We start from the raw sequence: 24,748 nt of genomic DNA on the forward strand, positions 1-24,748 counted from the left end.
TAGATTTATATATATCAATTGGAAGGGCGCTGTTTAACATTCTTTTTTTTAACAGTAAATTAAAAGTACAAGGAAAATGGAGACTCAGTAAAGTTAATCTCACAGAAAACTTTTAGACAAGTGTTTCATTCACATAAAAAAACCTTTTCTTTGATACTAGTCCTTTAATAAGCAAACAAAAACACACAAAAAAACACAAATAGAGGTAAATTATATGTTTACAAATGTAAATCTGTGTCTCCAAAGAAAAGTGACCTGCGGAAATAAATCCTTTGTAGCTTCTAACTTGAAACACAAAACCTGTTCTACCGGTTTGGGAGGAGAGAGCAAGTACAAAAAAAAACATTCTAACACGCACCCAGGTACGCACTCTACCTGGTGAGGTAGGTGAGTGACGTCACCGCCACCCGGTTCCCGTGAGAGATGAAGAATGAGGAAGACGACATCATCCACAGGGTGGAGAGGATATGAGGTTAAATGCCTGGTTAAATTAAATTGACCGAGTGCAATTTGAGTTTTGTGGTATGGTGCATGGCAGCACAGGAGCCTGGTGCGCTCGCTTTATGGAGCGGCACCAGTCGGCCGCGAGTTTTGCCCTTCTGGTCGTCGCTTACATCCTTTACCTCATAATCGGCGCTGGAATCTTCTCAGCCATCGAGTTGCCCTACGAACAAGAGCTTCGGCAGGAGCTGAAAGCGGCCCGTCAGGACTTCCTGAACAACAACACCTGTGTGTCCGACGAGCGCCTTGAAGAGCTGCTGGCCCGCGCCCTGCAGGCCAGCAGCTACGGAGTGTCTATCCTTGGCAACGACACCAACCAAAACTGGAACTTTGTGTCCTCCCTGTTCTTTACCAGCACCGTTCTGACCACAACAGGTGAGCCACACAGGTGTTAAAACTTGTTATGTTACTGTTTCGTAGTCAAACTAATCATTTTAAAAAAAGTTCGGTCTATAAAGAAAGTTGAGAACAAAGAAACCTTCATCAACAGCGGATGTATATGATAAAAATTATTTTCTGTCGAACGAAAAAACACTTTAGATTAATATAAGCGATCTTTTAACAGGCAAATAAATATTTTTTTATTCCTCATTATCAGAACGCTCCCAAAGAGTGCCTCTTGTTTTTTGCTTCTTCCTCCTCCCTAAAATAAAGTTGGGCCTTTTAGCAACCCATTGTTATAGGTAATGAATATCAACTGGTGTCCACGTCTCTTTTTCGTCTTCATTTGTTTAATTTTCAAATGTTTAATTTAAGCACAAAATGAAGGTCTACACCAATCAGTTATAACCTTATGATCCTAATACTGACACCTGATATTTACTAGGGCCTTCTCATGTAGCCAGAAGAGCTCTCTCTCACTCTCTCTCTCGTCTCTCACTGAGTCATCATCAATAGATCCTCCAGGCACTCTGGGTTGAGGAATGGGGACTTTGTGGATGAGGCGTGCCATATAATCTGATCACATTGTTATCTGTGGAGTTTGAAGGCTTTTGAAGATTTGCTCGTTTTCTTTATGCCCTTCCTAAGTAGCTTTTGCAGGGCCAAGGGCAAAAGTTGCAAAAATGTTGACTGGGTGTTAAGTGTCATCCATGTGAATGCCAGGATGCAATATTTTCCAGAACAACGCACCGGAACACGATGAGTTTTTCTCCCTTTATGTTCAGTTTCCTGACAGCTTGGTAACACTTAGAGTGTTCTCTAATATTAATTATCCAGACTAATGTACACTTTTTAAAAAGAAAGACATAATTTATCTTTATATTCTAATGTGCAATAAGAATAGAAGCATTCTATCTATCTATCGTCTATCTATCTTTACCTGTCAGTGTTATCTTTACCTGATTGGTGTATAAGTCTGTATTGACAGTAGTTGGCTTTATATTGTCTGGTTGGCTCTGTGGTGTAGTGGTGCCATTCAGCACTGTGTGATAAAGTGTTGCTCTGTCATATTCAGTTGGCCCTAAAATGAGCCAGAAGTATTTGTCCATGGTCACATATCTTCTGCTATTTGACATGGTGAGAAAGCATCTGTTCAAAATTAGTGCCCTGACTCTAAATGCTTAAATTTAAACTACTAACTCAAAGAAGTCACTACTACTTGCCAGTCCAAGGCAAATAATACTGCAAGCCATGTGTCCTCCCAGGAAATTAAAGACTTGCAGCATAATACTGAATGTGATACACATCAGAGGGGATTTCGAAGTTGATATGCAAATTTGACAGAAAAATAGGAGGATACCCTCCCCCACCCCCACTCACCTCTCAGAAGACGACATGCTGAGTTTTCCTGTCATTATTTTTAATTGTTGTTATTTGTGCTGAGCTTCACCTGTGCTTTAAGAAGAACTCCAACCTCAAATTAAATGCCCTGTAATGAAATGCTGCGTGTTTTGCTTTGTTTTCAGGTTATGGTCACACTGTCCCTCTCTCTGATGAAGGGAAGGCATTCTGTATTTTCTACTCCCTCTTTGGAATCCCTGTTACCCTCTTCTTCCTGTCCACCATTGTGGAGAGACTTGTGGTCCTGATGACTCGACGCCCAGTCTCCTACTTCCACCGGCGATGGGCTATGTCCAGGTCCAAATTGGCTGCCATTCATGCAGCTTCCCTTGCCATCGTCATGGCTATGCTCTTCCTCTTTATCCCTGCATGGATCTTTGTCACTCTGGAAAAAGATTGGAACTTTCTAGAGTCTTTGTATTTCTGCTTCATCTCGCTGACCACCATTGGCCTCGGAGATTATGTCCCTGGAGAAACTCACAGTAAAGAGGCCAACCCACACCCACAGCTGTACAGACTGGCCATTACAGGTGAGCATGCCACTGAACGTACAACGCTATTTCCAAAAAATGTTGGGACACCGTGTAAAATGCACACATGAAATATCGAGAGAGCTAAATTGTTTTGTTTCTGTGAAATATGTGCTCACTTTGAATATAGTGCCAGTAAATGCTTCTGAAAAGTATATTAAAGATGGGGTCACCATTACATGAAATACAAATAGTTCTGCAATTTTAGACTTTTCCAAGTTAAAAGTGCAATAATTTCATGGGTTTCAGCTTTTACAGTCTCAATATTACCACAAGGTTCAGAGAATCCAGATAAACCTGCGCACAAATGACAAGGCTGAAAATTATTCTTGAATGAATGTTACCTTCGGGCCATCGGGGCTCAAGGCTCAGGGACACTTCTGAAAACTATTGTAAACACAAATGGCTGCTGCATCCAGTTAAAACTCTACCATACAAGGAATAAAAACATAAAATGACAAGATCTTGACCTGAGCTAATTTAATATTGGCTGAGGTTAAGTGGAAGATCTGACAAATAGAACTTTTTAAAAATTTTAGGAAATGCTGCATCCTCCATTTGAAAGTCTCAGCAAGACAACATCAAACCACTTTCTGCACGTGTTAGAACACAGTGGAAATAGTGCCCCTTAAGATAAGTTTTTAAGTCAGTGACTTTTCTTACTTTTTTTTTCTCTTTTTGAGTTAAATATAGAGTTTTGAAATAAACTAACTAGAAATCACTATACGGTGCTTTTCTTTAAGTTTCATGCAATATCCCAACCTTTTTTGTCAGTGGGCTTGTATTTACATTCCAAAAATCTCAGAAAGTCTAAACTTAAGCTGTAATCTAAGCTTTTTTGGTTCTACCCATTGCTTTAGAAACAAAAAAGGAGTCCTATGTTTTTATTGAACACTGATAATACATTAATTACATATTTACAAGACTAAATAAAGCAGGGACTGTTAACCATTGCACTTTTTATTTGTAGACCAAACCTTGATTTGACAAGTCACACTGCGCTTGTGCCTCTGTGTTTGCTCTCACAGTCTACTTGTTACTGGGCTTGGTGTGTGTCCTGGTGGTGATGGAGACATGTTGCGAGCTTCCCCAAATGAAACAACTCAGACAGAGGTTCTGCCAAGAAAACGTTCGTGAGCTGGACTCTGAGACCACAAACATCATCGACCGCGAACACACGAGCGACCAGCTGACGGACCCCGTAGATCACATGATATCATCAGATCAACTACCAGTCATACCCTCGGTGTCGGAACAGGCTGAGACTTTGCGGCAGAGCAGCACTTCAGTGCCTTACTCGCCAGCCTTAGGATCTGATGTTAATGGAAAGCTAAGATAACAGTTGCCTGGGCTTCCAAGGGGTGTGTCTGGGATACATTATTTTTTTAAGGAACTCATTTGAAAACATTTGCTTAACACGTAGCTGCACAGGTTATACCACATCTCTCTAAAATGTTAATGTGTGTGTATACTGGTGTATCAACATACTAAAACTGAGTCACTGGATTGTTTAATTAGCGATTGCCTCTCTGCCAACACCAACATCCAAATGTGGTGTAAAAGCAGGCACACCCATAGATTATCAGTGTGGAATTGTTTTTTCCCCTGTCGCTCCATTCCCTGTTGATATCGATCTTTGACAAAGAGGAAGGGCTGGGCCCCCAAAACGGATGGAAACCCCACAAGTTTCCACTTGACAAGGTACCAATTGATCTGACAAAGCCTTTTAACTCCAATGTGGCACAGTGTTTCTCTTGAGGTTTACGCACTCCCTTCTCACACAGTATATTGTCCATGATGGTATTTGCATAGGAAATTTTCCTTCTTGGAAACCGTAAGGTAGTACAGCACCAGAATAATGAAGCGTACCATCTGTTGGCCAAGTGTACATCATGTGCAAGTATTCCAGGAAGAAGATCAAAGACATTTTTCTTCCTGATTTCTTGCAAGTGATTGTTAGCCTTCAGTTCCTGATGGCATGTAGAAAAATCTCATTGTGGGAGCTGTGCTGTATCATATTCCTGTTTGCCACTAGAGGGAAGCACTTTCACGTTACAGGAAGAGTTAGACGGAGACGTTACTGGGAATGTATATACCATGCTGCTTGGTAGAGTTTTCCATGAAATTGTTATTACACTGGAAGAATATGTCACTGTTACAACTGATGGTAAGAAAGCAGTTGTTTGGCGGTACATGGTTTGGTCAAAGACATCCCAGCTTGTTGCTGCTCTAAACTAAATGTATATTTAATGGTGGATGTTTTACGTCTGCAAGTAAATGTATGTTTTTACTGTCTTATACACTAGCTTTGACATCGGAGAATCAAATGGTTGTGACTGGGCTTCCAAAGATCGTTTTGCTTCTGTTTTTATTTGAATCATGCTTGCTTGAGGGCTTGAATAAAACTCAGAACTTTGAAATTCAGATTTTTATAAAAAATCCAATTACCTTTCTAAACAAAATGTAAATAAATCATGTAACATAACCTTTTGTGAGTAATTTAAGTTTCCACAAGTGTACATCTCAAGAAAACGAACATTTAATATAAACTTGGTCTAATTTATTTATACAGTTACATATTCACATCATAATTTGAGACGCATACATGCAGATTAATGTGCATTCAATCACATGTTCAGGCATGCGCTTAGACTCACACTGAAACTCAAGCACACATTAATTAACACAATCATTCAAATGCAGAAAATGTCCTTCAACCAGAAAGGCAGAGCTCACTCCTCAGTGAGAAAAGGAATTTGTCCTTCTGAAAAGTCCTTGAATCCATATGAGTTGCAGGAATCTGTTTGGAAGTTTGAGCTGACCTTTGACCTCTACAAAGTTTGGTATAGTAGCAGCAGCATACTAACACACCCTCACACACACACACACAAATCTTAACAGACAATTCCTCCATTGCACATAATTTATTTGTACACTCTGTACATCTGTGTATTTATACGATCTGCGGCTGCTTGGAACAACTGGGCCAGATAGGACGCAGGCTGATGATGACGAGGACGAAGAGCAGTATTGCCATGATGGTGATTACGGAGACGTAGCCGGCATGCGGCAGAAGGGGTGAATCTGGAGCCTCAGCTGGAATCATGTTGGTCAAATTCAACATGTAGCCTAGTGTCCAGCCTGCATCACTGTCTTTTATCTGGAAACAGTACACAAAGAATGAACTTAAGACTATCATCTATTTAGTTGTATTATTTTGCTTCACAGAATAACAGATCATGTTCTTTGCCAACTATTAACAGCTCAAAGTTTAATTAGATCTTTAATACATAAAACAAATGTGCAAATGGAACACCAACTTCGACATTTCAAAAGTTGATAAGTTCTTGCAATACTTACACAAAAATATAATGATTTGACATAAGCTTCCCTCTTCTACGTACCCATGTTTTGATATTTTCACAAGGAGAAATAATTTGGGAAACTGCATCTAATACTGTCAGACTTATTTTTTTAAAAGATAATGCTGCACCTGGATAAACGTACAACTACAGTTCTGAAGGGGCCGTGGGTGAGAGCTTGATACATTAGCACAGCAGAAATCCCAACCTTCAGGTCACAAGTTGTACACACAATCATATGTCCTGCTTTTCACGGAGAATATCTGTACATGTCACCATAGAAATCATTTTAAGTTTCCATCATCCACAACTGTTGATTATTAGCATCTTGGCTATCACCTGACTAGCTCGTCCAATCATATTTGAGCAGATGTACGGCGCGGCCATTACAACCTGACGCTTCTTTAGGAACTTTTATTTCTCTTAGCTTTGTTGATACATTTCACTCTCCACGTTCTGATTTTAATCACTTTGCGGTTTGTATTGCTACACTACGCGTGACTGGTTGTTATGACAGTGATTCGGACCCCCTGTGCAGTCGGTAAACGGCCGTGTAACGGAATTTGTTCACGTTATCAACACCTGGCTACAAGGTAAGCGCTGCCTCTGCTCACGTGCTCTTTTAGTTTTCATCCGTAACTCTTGTAATAGCTACTGATTGCAGGCTGATTGTGTGCCTCGGAAATCAATATAGAGTATTCCACCTTTTTCGTGGATATAGTTTAGCACTGAAATGATCTATTTCAGTTGTAATGTCTGTTAAAAGAGCCTTACATCAACTCAAGTAATCCTGCCTCATCTGGATTGAATTGTGACTGGTCATATTTTTTCCTGTGGGGATGTGATTTGTATCTTTGACACTCAAATCTCTACCACAGTGTCGTTTGCTGGTTGTCTTGTTATTCCTTTTTTTATTTCTGGCTTCACGTGTCAACAATTTGTCCTCATAGCTTTCAGACCACCATGATGAGAATCTAATGCTCGAGGCAACGAAGAACAGTTTTTAAGTTTTATTGCGTTTCATGTGAAGAGGGTTATCCATTTACTTTGGTTCAGATGAAAGGGGTTTTACAAGCATTCAAGATCAGTTCTGGTACTTGGAGTAATTTTGTTGCTGGAAGTGTCCCCTGCTGATTTTTAAGCAGGGAATGAAAATGGGTTTCAAGGTATCACAACACACTCCTTTGTACCATTTAGACTCAGAGCTTTTACTCCCACTTTTGACTATACAATCATTTGAAGTTGGTCCATCTTTTTCATCTCAATGCAGTTCCTGCGTCAAACAAAGAGCAGTGTTAAAAGTTTGTCATTTTCTCTGATTAATCTTCAGAAGAAGTCCATCTGATGTAGTATAATGTTCTGGGATCAAGTGATTATTGGTTCACAGATGATTTTCTTTCCTTTAAGCATCTTATTCCCCATACAGAATTTGTTGTTAATTAGAGGCATGCAGGCACAGTGTACGTGAACAACAACGGAAACACTGGTCACCAGAGGACACGCTTTCTCACTTCCCTGTAAATGTTTTGTCCACAGAGAGGATGATTGATTTTTTTTTTTTAACAAGGGGGGGGGGGGGTAAAACTTCTTTTGTGTGCACTAACTTTCAATTGTTACCACAACACATGGCAGTAGGCCTAGCTTTGTGTTTTGGTGGCTTGAAACCAGTTGTACTGCATCAAAGTTCAACATTGGATAGCTCGCAGCTTTTTCAGTTTTTGCAAATAATTTCCCTTTTAGCTGCACTCCAATCATTCTAGAGCGAGTAATTCTTTCCAGATGGTTTTACAAAGCCATTCCTGCATTTATGTATTTATATGTTGCAATTCCTGCATGTTTTTATATCACAGAATTTTTTTTTAAAGAAAATGACAGTATAGTTTTACTATTTTAAGAATATCCTATCAGTTCATTGACATAAGTGTTTAGCCTTGTAGGAACTGTTTTATCTTCTCTGATAAAGTAAACTACTCATTTGTTTCACACCTTATCCATGCCAATAGAATTACTGTCTTATAGTAAGATACACACTGCCATGGTTGTTAGCATTGACAAGAAATGAGAAGCAAATGCATCAGTTAGGATTGAGTAACTCGTTGCCAGCTGAAGGATACAAGCACTAAGTAGTCGGAAGCTCCCATTTGATTAGTTATATCCCGGTGGTGACTTTATAAACTCAAGTTAAATGACTGCAGTGAAGATTAAAAATGGCCCAATTTTAAGTTTAGTCCTTAAATCTTAAAATAAGTGTGGGTCAACCAAATGAAGAAGTTTTGAAAAATGTGTTATGTCTTTGACACTTTAAGTTCTTCTCATAAACACTTCCTGGATGCAGTTGCACACACACAGTATGGATGGGGCCAGGGGCCTGGAGTATGTAGGAGGGGGGGGACATTCTGATCTACTGACCTTCTTGATGAATTCTATTTTGGAGTAGGTCTCTGAGGTGAAGTTATATCCTTCTGTCAGCAGCATGAAGATGTACGTCCCAGAGAAGCAGTACTCGGACAGATATTTGGGTTTTACGGTTGGATGCTGCTGGGATATCTGTTCAAGCAGTACAAAGGCAATGATATCGTCAAAGTACGTGTCAGACATCGATAATACGTGGAAATGAATGAATGTTGCAGAACATTTTTGGATGTGTAACAAATGCATTAATGTTCTCCAACCTTAGACCAAGGGGTAGCGCAGTAGCTCGTTAGCTTTTCCTTCAAGGCCTCGAGAGACATGGATGTATCCGTCAGATTGAGGAAGTTCATCACAAAGTAGTAAGCAGAGAAAGCCTTAAATATGAAAGTGGAAGAGATGAGTCAAAAAGAAGAGAGGTAGGGTGGAAAAATGCTAATTCCTGGGTATTCACTTAAATAAACCTCACTGGTCAGACTGTATTTATACCTTCTTTTTTTTTTTTATATGAGAATGGCCAAAGTCTTTTGGTAGTAAGTGCCCATATTAAGACATTACTGTGGGAATTCAAGGGTAAATTCAAGCAAAAAAGTAATGAATTTTGTTTGGGTTTCATATCCTGAAGCGGATCAGGAACATTCGGGTTGACATGTATCCACTTTATACTCAGTCCATACCCAAACCAGAAGTTGCTCAGTGTGCAGTTAATATAAGTTGTGCAACAAGTGTGTGTGTGGCCAAACACCATGAGTGCTTTACATGTTATGTAGGCTGCTTAATTAACTAAATATGTTATATTACCCCAAATGGTCCTTGCAAACGTGGCTGGAAGACCCCATTGAAAGAGCATTGGCTATATTGGCAGGAAGTGAAGTTAAAGACGCTTTTGAGGACTTTATAGCATTGCGGGAAGTTTCCATCCCCTGAGATATTGAAGGTTGCAGGAGTTTTCTGGGGTTTCCTATCTGACACGCAGGGGCTGTCATAGAGGATTGAATAGTCCTTTGTCTCTAAGTATCCTGAGTGGAAACAGGGATCTCTTATGATTCCTGGACCTGACTGGGAGATGAAGAGGTGAATTGGACAAAGAGAGGAAGCTTAGTGAATTTGATGTATTGCTATACAGTACATGTTGGCACATCATGTCTCAGATAATTAAGATTTGAATAGCCGGAAACGTCTATAGCCAGAAAAGTTTACCTTAGTCTGATGCGCCAATGCCATTCGTAGTACTTGGTCTTTCCCATAACACAGGAAGCTGTGAGTATACAGGTTGTAGTCATTCCCATAAAGTCTGAAGGTCACAGAGTTGCTGGGTGACTCAGTACCATTGTAATCATCAGACACAAAACTAATTTGAGTTGAAGCCCCGCCAAGGTCAAGAGCGCCTGTGGTTTCTAGACCCTGGAGCAGAAACAAAAAAGCACTGGCATCAGTGCACAGCACAAGCACCAAAACTGGCACATAAAAGAAATAAAGCGGGAAAAGTGCTTATACCTGTGTTTAGATGCAAGCATGCATACTGACCTGTTTAAGGAGATCACTTAAGTAGTTGATTGTGACCCAGCCGAAGGCACCCTCCTCCTGCCCACTTAGTATTCTCGCTCCCTGAAAGGAAAAGGGGAACCTTTGCAGGGCTCCCTCCACAGCCTGAAACACCTTTTCTGATGCTGAGCTGTTCTCCAAACTGCATGCATGCGTACAGGAGCACAAATTTATTAGTCTGTCACATATTTCAAGTCACTACAGCGGCAAATAAATAACAAATGGACTGTATCGTTTAATATGGATTTGACAGTAACAAATTCATGCCCTGGCAGTAAATTTATGGATATAGATTGCAGAATTTACGAATGGGGAAAGGCTCAAGAGAGAGCTGCACTTTGTTCTACCAGTACTAACACGACTGCAGAGTTCAGGCCTAGAATAAGATTAGAATGCTGCCAGCAAGAAAATGCATTCATTTGAGGTCCCCACAGGTAGACTTCTAGTTTAGTGCTGATTTATTATTATTATTATTTTTACAGGGAACGGATAAAATAATTTTCAATGAGTAACCCCAATGGGAATATAGAGGCAATATTGTGTATGCACGTGTCATCCTGGAGACACTCTGGCTTTTTAACCAACAGAGAATGCGTTTCATTCTTGTTTGTGAATGAAATTCTTGGCAATACAAACCAAAAGCAAAATGTTTCAGAGATTAAAATATTGTTCCCAAGTAAAATAACAGATGTTACCAACTAGATGCATGACGGCTGTCACAGTCATGAGTGAACATGACGAATAAGAAAGAGAGAGGATGTTGCCTTGCTCTTTTGAAGAAGTTCAACTTTAACTGTTAGGTGAAACTTTTTTTTTTTTTTAAAGTGAATTTCAGAAGAAAGTTGAAGGGCTATATTTGGAAAAGCAACATGAAAGCAGAACTGACGGTAAGGCTCACACTTTTTGTTTCACAACAACAAATGAGAGCTGCTCATTTCTGTCTGTTGTAAAGCCCCCCCCCCCCCCCCGTTCAGACTGTGGCAAGAATGCTTTGGTCAGTGTGATCCCGTCACAAGTCTTTTTTTTATTTTTATTTCTTTTAGATGTTAATTTGTTTAGTTTCATTATGGAAATGTGTGTTCATGCGTGACATACTTCAGCAATCTCATCCCTGCTGTAGCTCCCAGATAGAGAGGGGTCTCCCTGTGTCGATTCTTTGGAACCTGCGTCTCGGCCTCCAGCATGCAGGCTTTCAGTGATTCTCCTGCCTTCAGTGGTGCATCTGCATAGCTTGAGATACCTTTACCTGTGAGAGACAAAAATATCAGGAAGAGCTATCAGGAAGTTATTCAGCCAACATTAAAAGCTGTTTTTTGAACAAATCTATTCACATAAGAATTGAAAAGTCTTGTGCGTCTTCGGGCTGCTGTACGTCTTTGTCTTGGTGTTGCAGAACAAGCACCAACATGCAAATTTGTTGCTTCTGACATTAGCTCTCCCCCCATGTTGTGGAATAGCCTTCCATACAATATTACAACTGCCAAGGACATTGTTACTTTCAAGTCTTTGCTGTCTCTCTCTTTCATTTCGAGTTGAGCCCAGACATCTTGGCTCGTCCATGTATGCATCGTATTTTTATTGTAATTTTGTTATAGTTTTTATCGCTGGATGAGCCTTTGGTCAACAGTTGTTTGTTTTAAATGTGCTACAAAACTCAAGTTGAAGCTCTCAGAGTTGGTAGTTTGATTTAAAGAGGCAAGAAATTGAACAGGAAAGATGGCTGGTCTCATACTTGTTCTACATTAGTGCTTGATTGGATTCTAGAGTGTTCCAGGGAAAGAAGAGTGAGACATCAAATATTTAAAATGCACAAATGTGCTGCCATTAATTTCAACATATTTCTAAGCAAAAAGTGAATGCAGACAATTCTGCGATACGAAGTCTTTCAACCACAAAAATCCAAAGCCAACTGGAAATGCTTGGAATCAAAAGCATAATGCATACATAGTGCTTCTTGCATCTGAGAAAATGTTTTTTATGAAATGATGTCCCACCAACTGTTTCCAGTCTGATGCAGCAAACGGTCAACTCTTGTGACTGATCGGCATCTTCTCAGAAAAGAAATATGTGATCCCATTTTCCCTTTGCAGATGTCCATGACAGCTGCGGCTGTTGTTGTTTTCCTTTGCGGATTTCCAGTTAAGATAGCCACTACTTCTACTGAATTACAACCTTTTTTAAGAAGTAGCTGACACAATTGCTTTGCTAGTGACTGCAAACTGGGCTAATTAATCTTATCCATTCACCCCCACCCCCCCCACAGAAGCTGCCTTTTTATTTATTTTTTAAAAATAAATTACATACTTTAAAGTAGTCTACGCTGTATTTTGGTATCATATGTTATTTATGACAACTTGTATACTTTGTCCTGATCCTTATGCCTCAGATAATAAAGAGGACTAAGTCCAAATTTCACATGTGAAGTGATTAGATTCACAATGCAGACCTAATTATTTCTTTCATACCTCTATAATTATGCAATACTGCCAAATGGTCAATAGTTATATATGGGGCTGTATCACTGGTCTAATTCTCATGGCTGATGTCTATCCATAACGTTGCTTTATGTTGGATAATTGCCTGTATCAGGTAGGCTACATTCTGTTTTTCACAGTATAAATACTTGTACAATTTCTGTTTGACCATAGCCAGCAGACCAGGAAAACTTTTTGTTTGCTATGTTCAAAAATATGTTTTTTTTTAAAGTATCTTTAAACTTAACCTTCTGGAGAAGAGCAAATTGTTGCAGTCCCTTTGTAACATTTACAACTACAGATTTTTATAGCTTGTAGAAGGCTGAACCTAATGGCTTTTTATCATAATTTCCAGTCATTAACTGCGTCACTGTTTTAATGAGAAATTATATTGGCAGTCATAAATGTTGCTAAATAGTTAGTGGAGGGTTCCTCCAACATAATAATCCATCAAGTTAGGAGTTGTGCGTTAATGAGTTTTTAAGAGATTTTGAATGCAGATGCCCTGCAGCTCTTTTGTAGATTGGAGGCTGTTAGGAGATGTGACAATTTATCAGAGAAAATTAGGCATCACCGGACTTAAGGAAATTGCAGTCATAATGATAATTAGTTGCAGACCCAAAGTTGATTGTTCCATAGAAAGTACATCCTGATTAATTGAATACCTATGCTAGAGAAAAACAAACTGTGCGGACGGAAGTTGCACACCATCCGAACCCCACCGTCTGCACCCCTGAACCCTGAACCCTGCACCCCTGAAGGTATACTGAAGACGTTAGCAGCAGATCCGTTAGGGTCATTTAGGGTGATACGTGGAGCCTACATGGAACTTGTTTATCCAACTTATCCTAAAGATGTTCAGTCACACACAGATCACGGAAGGTTTTTTTCTCTTTTAAATGAGAATATTGTCCAAAGGGTTACACTGTCTCCACAAGCTGGCTTTTTTTCCCCCCACGGAGTATCCTGCTGCCATTCCTTCCCAGTTTTAATGTCCTGGATAATTGGTGTATTTTCAAAGTTCAGTCATTACAATGTTACTGAATTAACCCCTTCACAGACAGTTGTATTAAATGTATGATTACACATGCAGATATTTCAAAGTTTAGAATTTTGCACACACTTAAATGTTTGCATGGAGGTGGATTTAGAGTTGGTATAATTGAAAGCGAGAGCATTTGTCATCTTGTGCGCTCAACTAATGTGGCATATACTTTACCTTTTACTTTACAGGAATGTTTCTGTTGAACTCTTCCAGTGTTGTTATCCTTCTCTGCAGGCCACTCATAAATATAAAGAGCCGTGTGGGAAGAGCCGGCGTCCAGCACTATCCCATACTGTGCAGTGGAGTAAGGAGAAATTCCTGTTAAGTTCTGTGTCGTTATCTCTTTACATAATAAGATGTATTGGGATTTTGAGAACAGGTAGGCAGTCATTTAGTAAAACTGTTCCCCAGTCAATATTATCATTTAGCCGTAAGACTCCTACTTTGTGTGCTACCATGACATAAAAGTATGCTTTTATCTCCTAGCTGCATCCTCTGGCCATATTTGGTGGTGGATCTTTAAAACTATTAGTTACTATTACTCAACTTAACAGTTGAGGTCATATTGACCTGAGACCAAATTTGGCTTGTGGATATTTGAACGGAGATTCCAGTACATTGTATGTAATTCACTGGGTTCCCACATAGTGGGCTTTCCTTTACCTTACCTTGTACTTTTGTTGGATAGGTTTGTTCTGTAAAACTGCAACCGTCACCAAGGCAACAATTGCTATGACGCCAATCACAGTGAGGATGATGGTCACAGGCGTGTGCCAGGGGTTCTTCTCTTTCATCTCTGAGAGCGGGGGCGGGAAGACAGACACACAGACAGGAAGGAGAGGCCAGAGGGTTGCCAAGAGGTAAACGGTGGAAGATGGGATCATTGGAAATAGAAAAGAGATGTGTGTTAGCCAGTCTTTCTTCCAGATGTAAGTGATATCTCAGCCTGTGTGAGTTTGTTGGAGGCCATGCAGTGTTTAATTGTTTTGTTTGGTATCCCTGGGTAGCAGTTGTATTTATGATTTTGTGTCTGAACTCATGCCAGGGTTCATTAATTCTAAGGGCTTTTGTTATTTCATCTACAGAACATTTGAGAGGATATTTCACTGAACTAGTTGGCTAAACCTAAAAGATGAACAAAACTTGAACTTTGAAAAAGGATTAAAGGTTTTATTTTGGAAATGGTTTAAGTGTTTATCTAAGATATCGGAGCAGTTCGCTTCAGTTAAAGTGTTGATCTATTCGAGCAATATCTGTACAGTTATGTTACCAATCAGTGATTTATTTCAACATCCTGTTGGAGGTATTATTTTAATGCTGAGTATATTTGATGGTGGCGTTTGCTGCTGCTTTTTTTGAGTCCCATTTCTTCCCAAGTACCCATTGATTCTCCACTGTCTACACAGGCAATTATTCAGATCTGCAACATGTGCGACTACAAAAAGATATTCTGGTAGATAACGTACCCTCATTTATTCAGTTTTTGAAATAAATGAGTTACCTGGATTTATACAGTTATTGTAGTTGCGGGGAATGATGAATAACGCTCTGAAATCTAATTTGCACACACACACACACAAAAGGACATACGATTGTGTATTAACAGAGTAATTAAGCTGGCAGACACTATCCAGGTGTGCGTGACAGCTGTCAAAGTACACTCACACATTGAAACTGTCCCAACTGTACAATAAAGAGCATAAGAGCAGTTTTTCTGCTACACTAACAAGACCTGGAGCACCGATTCTAAGCATGACCTTTGTCCACAGTGGAAAAACACAAACTCTGAAACCTAAAACATATCAAGGCAACAAGCTAGCGGCGAACAGACAACGAATGAGAGAACTTACCTCTGTTGTCAGTGAATTTGCCACTGACAGGGAAGGGGAGCAGAGGGAGATAGATCATGAGAGAGAAAGAGAGAGGGTGGGGGGAGTGAGAGAGAAGACGTAGGAGGGAGAGAAGATAAAGGCAGGACAGCGGGAAATGGCTTGACCATGAGAGGTTTTCCCGTTGTAACTGGACAGAAGATTAGAACAGATCTGTTAGTGTGCTTTTGGGGGAGCAGCTCTAAAACACAGAGTTTGGGATTTCCTCTCAAAGCTGTGGCAGTAAGGCCAATCACTATGGAGACACAGTTAAAGCATGTTTGTGCATGTGTCGGTGTGCTCTCGTGTGCATATGAACGCCATAAAAGGGACTCTCTCTGGGAACTAATAAGAGTCACTCGCTCCTGCTCTCCACTCTGTTCATTCTGCAGAATGTGCAGGAGGAAGGGGAAGTGGGGACTCCCTTGTTTGGCTGTTCTTGCCTGTGATGTCTTCTCAGTGACGGATTTCGGGATTTCCTGCTTTCTCAGAGGCTGCGCGTGTCTGTATTTGTTGGAATACTTGTTGTGAAAGAAACATGACTTCTCTGCACATGTGTTAATATATTCACAGGCGGTCCTGTTTTATATTTCCCTCATTTGTTACACATTTGCAAACACTGCACGTGTTTAAACGCACACGAGAGAATTGAAGTAAACTATGTTCTAACTTTCCTACATAGAGACTGCAGTGTGAATAAGGATTTACATTTAAGTGGTTTTCTGCTTTTAGGTTGCCAAACAAACGGCTTCGATCCACAGGCCATATGGATGCTTAACAAACACACTTGATCTGCAATCTAATACAACACTTATCCACTCTAGCATGTGCACTTTAAGTAATTAAATACTGATGCATTGACTTTCACTGTGATTACTAATTTCATAACCGCTGCTGTTTGCGCCTTTTTTTTTTTTTTCACCTACTTTACCCGATTATACTTCTATATACTGCATCGTATATATCTCATGTCTCTTGTTTCTGTTTTTATTCCGATTGCATATACGTCATTACATGTTGCTATATGTTACCAGTGGGTGCTATTGTGTTATGTGTATTGCACTGTGATGTTGGTACTGCACTCTCCCGGCTCTCACCCTAAGCATTTCATTGTATATCCATCGGCAACATTTGTACACATGATAAATAAAACTACTTGACTGGATTATGGTGCACATGGCTTACCTTTTCGATACGTGGACCCCCTTTGGTCCTTTTTAAAATGATGTGACTTGTATGACAAAAGTTAATTTGGTTTCACTTCTTGCATACAATATAACCAGATAGTTTGAGCTCCAATATAAATCTGGACCAACCTAAACGTAAATGAAGCTTTGAGATGCAACCTGATTTGCAATGTGCTTGCTCGGGGAGAGCAGAATTCTTAAAACTTTGAGTTGGACCGCGTCACACTACGTATGGCATGCTTCTCTGCATTCTCTACAGCGAGCTGCCTCACTTTTTTAAAACATCTAAAACTGATTCTAAGAGTAGGCTTTTCTCTTGTACCATATAATTCAGGGAACTGGGGATATTCACAATAACAGATTTTCCTTCTGTGTCTTGCTGAATGGTAATGCTCATTTTCATTAGCTTGGCAGGTATTTGTCACTGTGTGCTGGGGTTTAAAAAGAACAAATAAAAAACCGTCATTGGGTTGAACTTTGCTCACTGAGCAGCACGCTGCTCTTTGCTCGACGCAGCATCAAACTGTCATAGCTGGGAGAAATAATGGGATTCGCAGTGCTGTGGTTGCCTTGTCTGTAGACCTGTTGATGGGATGAGCTTGAGCTTTATTGTTAAACATTATGTTAAGCCTGTGGGCTGTAGCATGTGGTAACACCTAGTGGATGTCTCCTACAGTAGATGTGTAAAATTGGCCTGAGATGCACAATGTTACCCAACAAAGGTTTATTCAACATTTATAGAGGCATACCCACTGTCCCTGTATGCATAGCTGTTTTTTTGTCATTTTTAAAAGCTCGAATTCATCAAAGCATTTCTTGACAGTATGCGGCCGCAGTGAAACAGGCAAAATCATATGTGTGCCAGATTTGTTTACTTGTTTTGCAATGACTTCATGTCTAATTTATTCCCTATTCGTATTAATTTTGGGAATTCCCACACTGACAATGTGTGACATCTGGGATGTGTCTGTTAGTGATGTAAACAGCCAGCTTTGGCATTGATGATTACTGGCTCCAGTTACAAAACCTCTGGTTCATTATATGTAGTAAAGCTGTAAATGTGGTTTGGGCTGACTAAACCCCCTTCCTTTCCAGTTAATCTCAACTCTTGAGTTTTCAGCAGCAGCGTGAAACATTTGGTCTCACATCAAAGCTTGTTATTAATATGGTGTTGAATTAAGGGGAAAAGATAAGATGTATTATGTGCAGTCTCCCTCTGACTATGTTTATGGCGGCTGGCTAAGCAGACAGTCACAAACACACTTACTCAGACAGAAAGCAGGGCTTACCCAAGCTGCACATTTGGCACATGAGCTCATTGAGAGGCTCTTGGAACCTCAACAGGCTTTCAGGACTGACAAGTTTGTATGTCTGTATTTATATAGGACTTTTGACATAATGCATTTACCAATGATCACAACTACATGCCTAATTTGTAGTCCAATCCAAGTCTGAAGACCAGATGTTATCTCCCAAATACTCAAGTGGTCACAAACAGAAATTGCCTCATTGTAGAAAACTGTCACACACACCCATACACACATGTTATCAGTGTGTTCCTTTCCACTCTGTTCATAAACACAGGTCAAGTGTTAAAGTCAGTCTTAAGGGGAAATGGGAGTGGAAAGCATGACGTCTGTTACCATGAAGTACTTTGTATATACTTATTGCTGACTAATGTGATTGCTTTAAGCAATTTTGAGCGTCTGAAAAGCTGCAGGAATGAGGATCAAGAATGAACATGTTATCTCTGGCTCCTGCAGTAGGAATATATGCTGTGTTGGGTGGCATTTCATATCAATTACCTACAAAAACAATATCCAACAAGTCTGACCCGGACTGCCCTAAACTTGATAACAATTGATACCTTTACTAATCCCTTAATGCTATCTTAAGCTTGCAGTAAGTCCTGATTCTACGGTAAGTCTTACTAAGACATAACTCCTGTCTGGATGATCTCATTTAAAGGGAAGGCAATAATTAAAACTTATTTTTGCAAGTTGCATCACTTTTAGGTATTTGTACAAAGATGAGGCCCATGCCCACATGTAAAGAGGAAGATAAACTGGTCATAGTTTGATGTCGTGTTTCGTCCTCACACAAAGGACTCATAATGGCAGTTTTACTATGAACTTGTTCAAGTTTTTGAATTTGAGAAGAAAAAGGAAAAAAAAAAAGTTCTTTAATAACATGACGCACAAGTCGTCACCCCTGCAGAGCTGAAACTTTTGGCTTATAGACTACCCGGGATGAAAGAAGAATACAGAGGGGAGAGGTGGAATTGGGATGTTTTTGAATCTGCAGATAATGAGCGGGTTGTTATTGAGTCAAGGGGTGGCACAGCTGGGGTTTGACTGTGTAATGATGGAAAAAAGAGGACAACAATGTGCCTGTGAGGCAGGTTCTAAGTTTGTTTGGCTGCTCTGGGGGTTAGGCCAAACCGCTCATGAGCCGGACACATGCGTCATTTATTAACATTATAGTCCATGTGCATTTGTTCCATAGTCAACAGGCCTAACACCATAGTGAGACAGGCTTGCTTTTAAGCATCCGACTACATTCCACATTATTCTTTCTGCTACAGTTCTTGACAGTGTTTGGTTATTTTGAGGTGACAATTTGACGCAATAGTTAATAAACGCAATCTTTTAAACTAGAAGATTTAAGCAGCTTGTTTATGGAGAGAAAATCGACTCAAAACATCTGTGCGTGCGTAGCACTTGACTTGTGTGTGCGTACTACTTGACTTGTCCGTGCGTACTACTTGATTTGTGCGTACTACTTGATTTGTGCGTACTACTTGATTTGTGCGTACTACTTGACTTGTGCGTGCGTAGCACTTGATTTGTGCGTACTACTTGACTTGTGCGTGCGTAGCACTTGATTTGTGCGTACTACTTGACTTGTGCGTGCGTAGCACTTGATTTGTGCGTACTACTTGACTTGTGCGTGCGTAGCACTTGATTTGTGCGTACTACTTGACTTGTGCGTGCGTAGCACTTGATTTGTGCGTACTACTTGACTTGTGCGTGCGTAGCACTTGATTTGTGCGTACTACTTGACTTGTGCGTGAGTAGCACTTGATTTGTGCGTACTACTTGACTTGTGCGTGCGTAGCACTTGATTTGTGCGTACTACTTGACTTGTGCGTGCGTAGCACTTGATTTGTGCGTACTACTTGACTTGTGCGTGTGTAACTTGTAACTTGTAAGTTACGGACAAAACGATAATTACGAATTCAAAAAGTCTCCTACGCACAAATTGTGATATTTGCACGCACAAATCGCCTGATACACACGCACAAAGCTATAGATCAGCACAAAGGATTTTGAGATCGTTTTCACGCCTCCGGGAAGCCTCACAGATTCGTCAGTGCATGGTGCATTTAAGTACTGGTGGAAAGCTGGGTTATCTGGATTTTCATCTGAGTCGAGCGTTATTTCCCTCGATACTTAGTTCCCTCTAAACACAGATGTTTTGAGTCGATTTTCTCTCCATACTTGTTTGCTTTCTGACATCTTATAATAAGCAGGGTGATGTCAGGATCACAGTTCAGACGTCTGTGCCTGCTCTATGTGTCTACATTTCTATATCTCTGGAAGTCTAGTTGTGTAAGACTTCCAAAGGCTAAAAAAAGGAAGCAGACGTCTGGTTTTAGCCTAGACATTGTTTCAGCATCTCTTCGCCTACTCTGTAGACTTTCATTGGACAAAAATGGTAATGCTGCCAAACTGGGGGTGTTCAATGCTTGTGTTTTTAAAATCTAGTCTAAAACCAGGCTATATATGTAGTAAAGATCCTTTTGGTCTATATAGAAAATGAATAATTGTCATAATGGTGAAATTCCTGTTGCTCAGTGTACTGCAGAACCATTAATCAAATGATGCCACAGACAGCCACACTTGTAACCAAAAGTTGGGATGGTGTAGAAATACAATGATTTGCTAAATCTTGTAAACCTATTTTTTGTTCACAATACATAACAGAACACATTAAATGTATAAAGTGAAACTACATTTTCATGAGGAAAAAAATTGTGCTCATCTTGAATTTTATGGCAGCAACAAACATCATGAGTTAGGACAGTTTGCCACTGTGTAATCCTCTTTTAACACCACCTATAAATGTCTAGGAACTGATGAGACATATAGAGTTCTGACTGCTCAACAGTCTTTGATCTTCCTTGTCGTAATTGATGTTCATGGTGCACCAAACGTAGATGATAGACATGATGCCGACAGGCCGGTCCAGCGCCTGGACTTTCCTACTATGAAGCCAGGCTGTGGTAATTAAGTATATGGTTTAGCCTTGTCTTCCTGTAAATATGTAAGGACTTGTAAAACTGTTTGTTTTTTATACTGTGTATGATATAGGATGGAATATTTAAAGTCTTCAAAATTGAAATTATTTCTTGTGTGAAATGTTGGGTTATGAGATTTGCAAATCATTATTTTTTTGGAGTGACTACATTTTTTAAAATTATTATTGTAAATTGAGGTTGTATATGACATGATAGTCGGAGTAATACTTCTACTTTATTACTTTTCCTACTAAGTGTTGCTACCTTTTAATTTGAATCTGAAATATTTATACGCACAATTGTTGCATTGAAGCCAAATTCAAGGACACTGTAACAACTAACTGCTTAATGAGCTCTAATGGGGCAGAGTGCATCTAAGTATCTAACCACATTGCTCAAAGAAGGAAATGCTGTGAGATACGAGTTGTTATAGGAAGACGGCAATTTACACAAGTGGAGTGTTTCCTTTGGATTGGGATGGAATATGTGTGCAGGTGCCAGTCACACTGATTACAAATCAGTGACGTCATACTCGTGTGTCCATGCATGCCAACTGTCCAAATTAAGTTATGGTACAACTAAAGATGATAATGGTGGTATTTATGTCTGCAACATGATTATTTCACCAGGAATGTGTTAATTTGTCTTTTTTGCACAACATGGCATTTACTGCCAGGGGGCTGTAGCTCTGGCGGAAGAGCAATTGTCTGCCAATATTTTTAAATGTTGACTGAGTAACTGATAACGGCTCTCAGGCATCTTGTAACTAGGCTAAACCGCTTCACACTTGTTGTGCAGGCAGCTAAAGTGATGACTGAGAAAAGGGCGAACAGATATCACTTCCAAACCTTGTTGGAAAAGGTTTACACTCCCTCCAAACAACAGAAGGGCACATTTTCAGTAGGTAAGGCTACATAGCCTTTCATAGTTAATTCTGAAAATAAGCTCTTCTATAAAGCAGTTTTATGAGATTGGGACCTATACTGGATTAAAACTGTCAATTGTTGATATTCTATTCCAATAATCTTTTTCCCACATTATCTGTATGGAGATGACAAAAACTCTAAACCCAAAATATAAAGGCAAAATATAATAGGCAGTGTGTTTTTGATTGTGTTTTTGAATTAATAATGAAACTGATTTAAAAAAAAAAAAAGAAAGAAAAGAAAAGCAGCCTTGATAACTGCCTTAGTTAGATATTCTGTGTTAGCAATTACTATTCCTGGCCCTGAGGTTTGTGTTTGTCCTTTATCTATCTATCTATCTATTAAAATGTCAAGTCACTCTTTAGTGTTTTTTTTTTTCTTGGTTTTGTTTTTCTCCTGATATATAAATTCTGTCCCAACTGCAGAACGATATGCTGCAATCTAAGTGGAGGCCATCTCATTTTCAAAAGTTTATCCTTCTCCTGCTGTTGGAGCTCCTGCTCTGTATCCTCTGACTGAACTAGACGGGGATAACCGTCTTTATTTAAATACCCCATCCAATCGGCTATAAAGTCAACCCTGGCATGTGGAAATGAACTGATGCTAACCGTTTCTTTGTCTGAAGCTATGAAGGCTGAAAGAAATGGTCATGACTGATTGGATCTGGCATGACTTCTCCTTTTGTAACCTCACATAACATCCTCTGCGCAAATAATGCTGGTACTTAAACTGATGAAACAGAGTTTGGAAGAAGTGTAAGCAAAAAGTCTTTCTCTGTAGGTATCTTTCACATATTATATTCAGACACGAACAGTCTGAGCCAACACAAGCACAGAAAATGAGTTTGATGAAATACATGGCATTCTTGTACTTAATAGGATACTGTAGAGGAAATTCAACTTATTCTATTTGGTGTGAGCATGCACTCACAAGAATCAATGCAGGGCATGTCCTTGTGGATAAACGCATCATTTGTCCCACATGTCACAGTTGTATTGAATCCTTGATGCCGTAATCAAGTTTGTTGCTTAAACTTTTTTTCATTTAATCAGACAATCGGACCTACAAATTGAGCCCTTGAACAGACTACACTCAGCAACTATATAAATAGTTTGGGGCTTTTGCGAAACTTGAAAAGGGAACTCCTGCATGGGCATGTGATATGAGAGGAAGCATCCCTGCTTGCCACAGGGAAGTGGTCTGTCCTGTGAGGTCAGACTCACTCTACCCTGATTTATTTATTTATTTTTTTGTTAAGCAAATGGAAAAAAATATATATATATATTTTTATCACAATGATTGGTGTTTGCTTTCATCCACATTAAAAGCATTTTCTCAAGACTCTAGATAAGGCATTGGTCACTAAACGTAAGCAAATTCCTCTCTTGATTCATGACATACCTAAAACTAAAGCAAACTTGTTTTGTGGTTTTCAAAAATTTAAAAATATTTAAAGGGGAGCCATTTTTTTCATAATTTAGTTTCATAATTAGTCTATGATTTCCTGGTAAATATAGGACACCTCATCACATTTCTGGTCAATGGCAGCGGCGATCAAAAATGAAGGAAAAACCATGTTGAGACAAATTGAAATCAAAGTGTCTTGTAACTCAAATATCAAATAATCATGAATGCATTCTTTGAGTTTCAGGTGGTTCCACCATAGCACTTAGCAGAGGTGAATGGAACGTCTAGTGCTCAAAGGACAGGAAATTACTTCTGAATAACTCAGGAAGTAATGGTTATGTTCAGAGAGGCTATTCTTGAACTCTGACACAGGCAAACTTAAGTGCAGACTTCTGCCTAATTTGCACATTTTACAAATGTCAACAGAGAGCCAATCTGCTTCTGCAATCTGATAAAACGTGGAGTACAGCTGCTGAAACACCAGTCGTATATTTGCTAGATGTTGCTGACATATGCTGACAATTCAACTTTAACTGACAGCTCAATCAGATGTCGGCAGTTAATCAAATAACAACGTAAAACCCCACATGATCTGCCTCTGTGTCTATCCAAAGACGATGGAAGGAAGAAGAAGAAACAAAAAAACACACTCACTCATTCACTCAGGCACCTGCTTTTGTAGTCTATATGCACCCTCAAGCACATTGCAATGGAAAAGTCACGCCTGCCCTGCGCTGCTACACAGCTGCTCCATGTAATAAAGCAGGTCACACAGTTGGAAGATAAAACGCACTCAGCTGATACTTTATTGTACAGACTGCCAGTACATCCTGCTACTGGATACACTGGCTAAGGATTCCCTCCAGTTGTGAGTGCATGCATGTGTGCGAGTGCCAGTTATAGCAGTACACCTACCTCTTTGTGCAGGCATGGGTTCTTTCTCAGCAGTAACACAATGCTCTTTCTATTCTTTGCCCCTCTGTCTCCCCGCTCTCTCCCTCTCACTCTTTCTTTCCGGTCCTCTCTCTTCCTCACTCTGTGTCGTAACACAGCTCTCTGCTCAGTCCGATGTTGCTCAGCACCTCTTTTCAAATACACTTGCTTTATTAGGAGAAGCAGATCTTTTCTCCTCCCTCCAGCTCAGCCCACCCCCCTTTTTCCAGGCGCCTTCTGTTTACCCCTTTCTCCTTCCCTCTCATCTACACCTTTGTCATTCTCGTCGCCGCTGTCACTATTTAACGTGGGCTCTCTGTGCTTTCTTATTTCTTCAGTTTCTTCACCCCCTTTTTGCTGTCTTTCTCCAGCCTAACTCTCGCTCTCCACCACCCGTGTCTTTTCTATCATTTTCTTTCTGCCTGTTTTTCTTTGTCATTGTCACTGTCAGTATAAGTGGGTCAAACATGAAAGCGGTG

The 24,748-nt window shown here is 39.9% G+C and overlaps 2 protein-coding genes across 2 annotated transcripts; one reads left to right on the forward strand and one right to left on the reverse strand.

The window, feature by feature from the left end:
* The first annotated feature begins 386 nt into the window (after positions 1 to 386).
* Positions 387 to 5,298, forward strand: LOC140278957 (potassium channel subfamily K member 1-like). Its single transcript, XM_072374091.1, has 3 exons — positions 387 to 876; positions 2,409 to 2,813; positions 3,842 to 5,298. Exons 1-3 carry the CDS (start codon positions 525 to 527, stop codon positions 4,150 to 4,152), a joined length of 1,068 nt encoding a protein of 355 aa, XP_072230192.1. The 5' UTR covers positions 387 to 524; the 3' UTR covers positions 4,153 to 5,298.
* A 53-nt stretch (positions 5,299 to 5,351) lies between these two features.
* entpd1 (ectonucleoside triphosphate diphosphohydrolase 1) lies at positions 5,352 to 24,444 on the reverse strand. The gene is made up of 10 exons (XM_072374090.1): positions 24,252 to 24,444; positions 14,317 to 14,444; positions 13,823 to 13,940; positions 11,225 to 11,375; positions 10,112 to 10,271; positions 9,785 to 9,988; positions 9,386 to 9,643; positions 8,848 to 8,961; positions 8,585 to 8,722; positions 5,352 to 5,973 (listed from the first exon to the last, which is right to left on the reverse strand). Exons 1-10 carry the CDS (start codon positions 24,265 to 24,267, stop codon positions 5,767 to 5,769), a joined length of 1,494 nt encoding a protein of 497 aa, XP_072230191.1. The 5' UTR covers positions 24,268 to 24,444; the 3' UTR covers positions 5,352 to 5,766.
* Between the last annotated feature and the right edge of the window lie 304 nt (positions 24,445 to 24,748).

The sequence above is a fragment of the Leuresthes tenuis genome, unplaced genomic scaffold (genome assembly GCF_036924035.1).
Source record: "Leuresthes tenuis unplaced genomic scaffold, fLeuTen1.0.hap1 SCAF_20, whole genome shotgun sequence".
Taxonomy (NCBI): Eukaryota; Metazoa; Chordata; class Actinopteri; order Atheriniformes; family Atherinopsidae; genus Leuresthes; species Leuresthes tenuis.

Excerpts from the sequence above, each read along its gene's own strand:
- LOC140278957 (XM_072374091.1), top strand. The coding sequence starts at position 525 with ATGGTGCATGGCAGCACAGGAGCCTGGTGCGCTCGCTTTATGGAGCGG. Across the intron at positions 877-2,408 it reads CACCGTTCTGACCACAACAG|GTTATGGTCACACTGTCCCT; the intron begins GTGAGCCACACA and ends CTTTGTTTTCAG. Across the intron at positions 2,814-3,841 it reads GTACAGACTGGCCATTACAG|TCTACTTGTTACTGGGCTTG; the intron begins GTGAGCATGCCA and ends TTGCTCTCACAG.
- entpd1 (XM_072374090.1), bottom strand. Across the intron at positions 9,644-9,784 it reads CATTGGCGCATCAGACTAAG|TCAGGTCCAGGAATCATAAG; the intron begins GTAAACTTTTCT and ends TTCATCTCCCAG. Across the intron at positions 8,723-8,847 it reads GCGCTACCCCTTGGTCTAAG|ATATCCCAGCAGCATCCAAC; the intron begins GTTGGAGAACAT and ends CTGCTTGAACAG.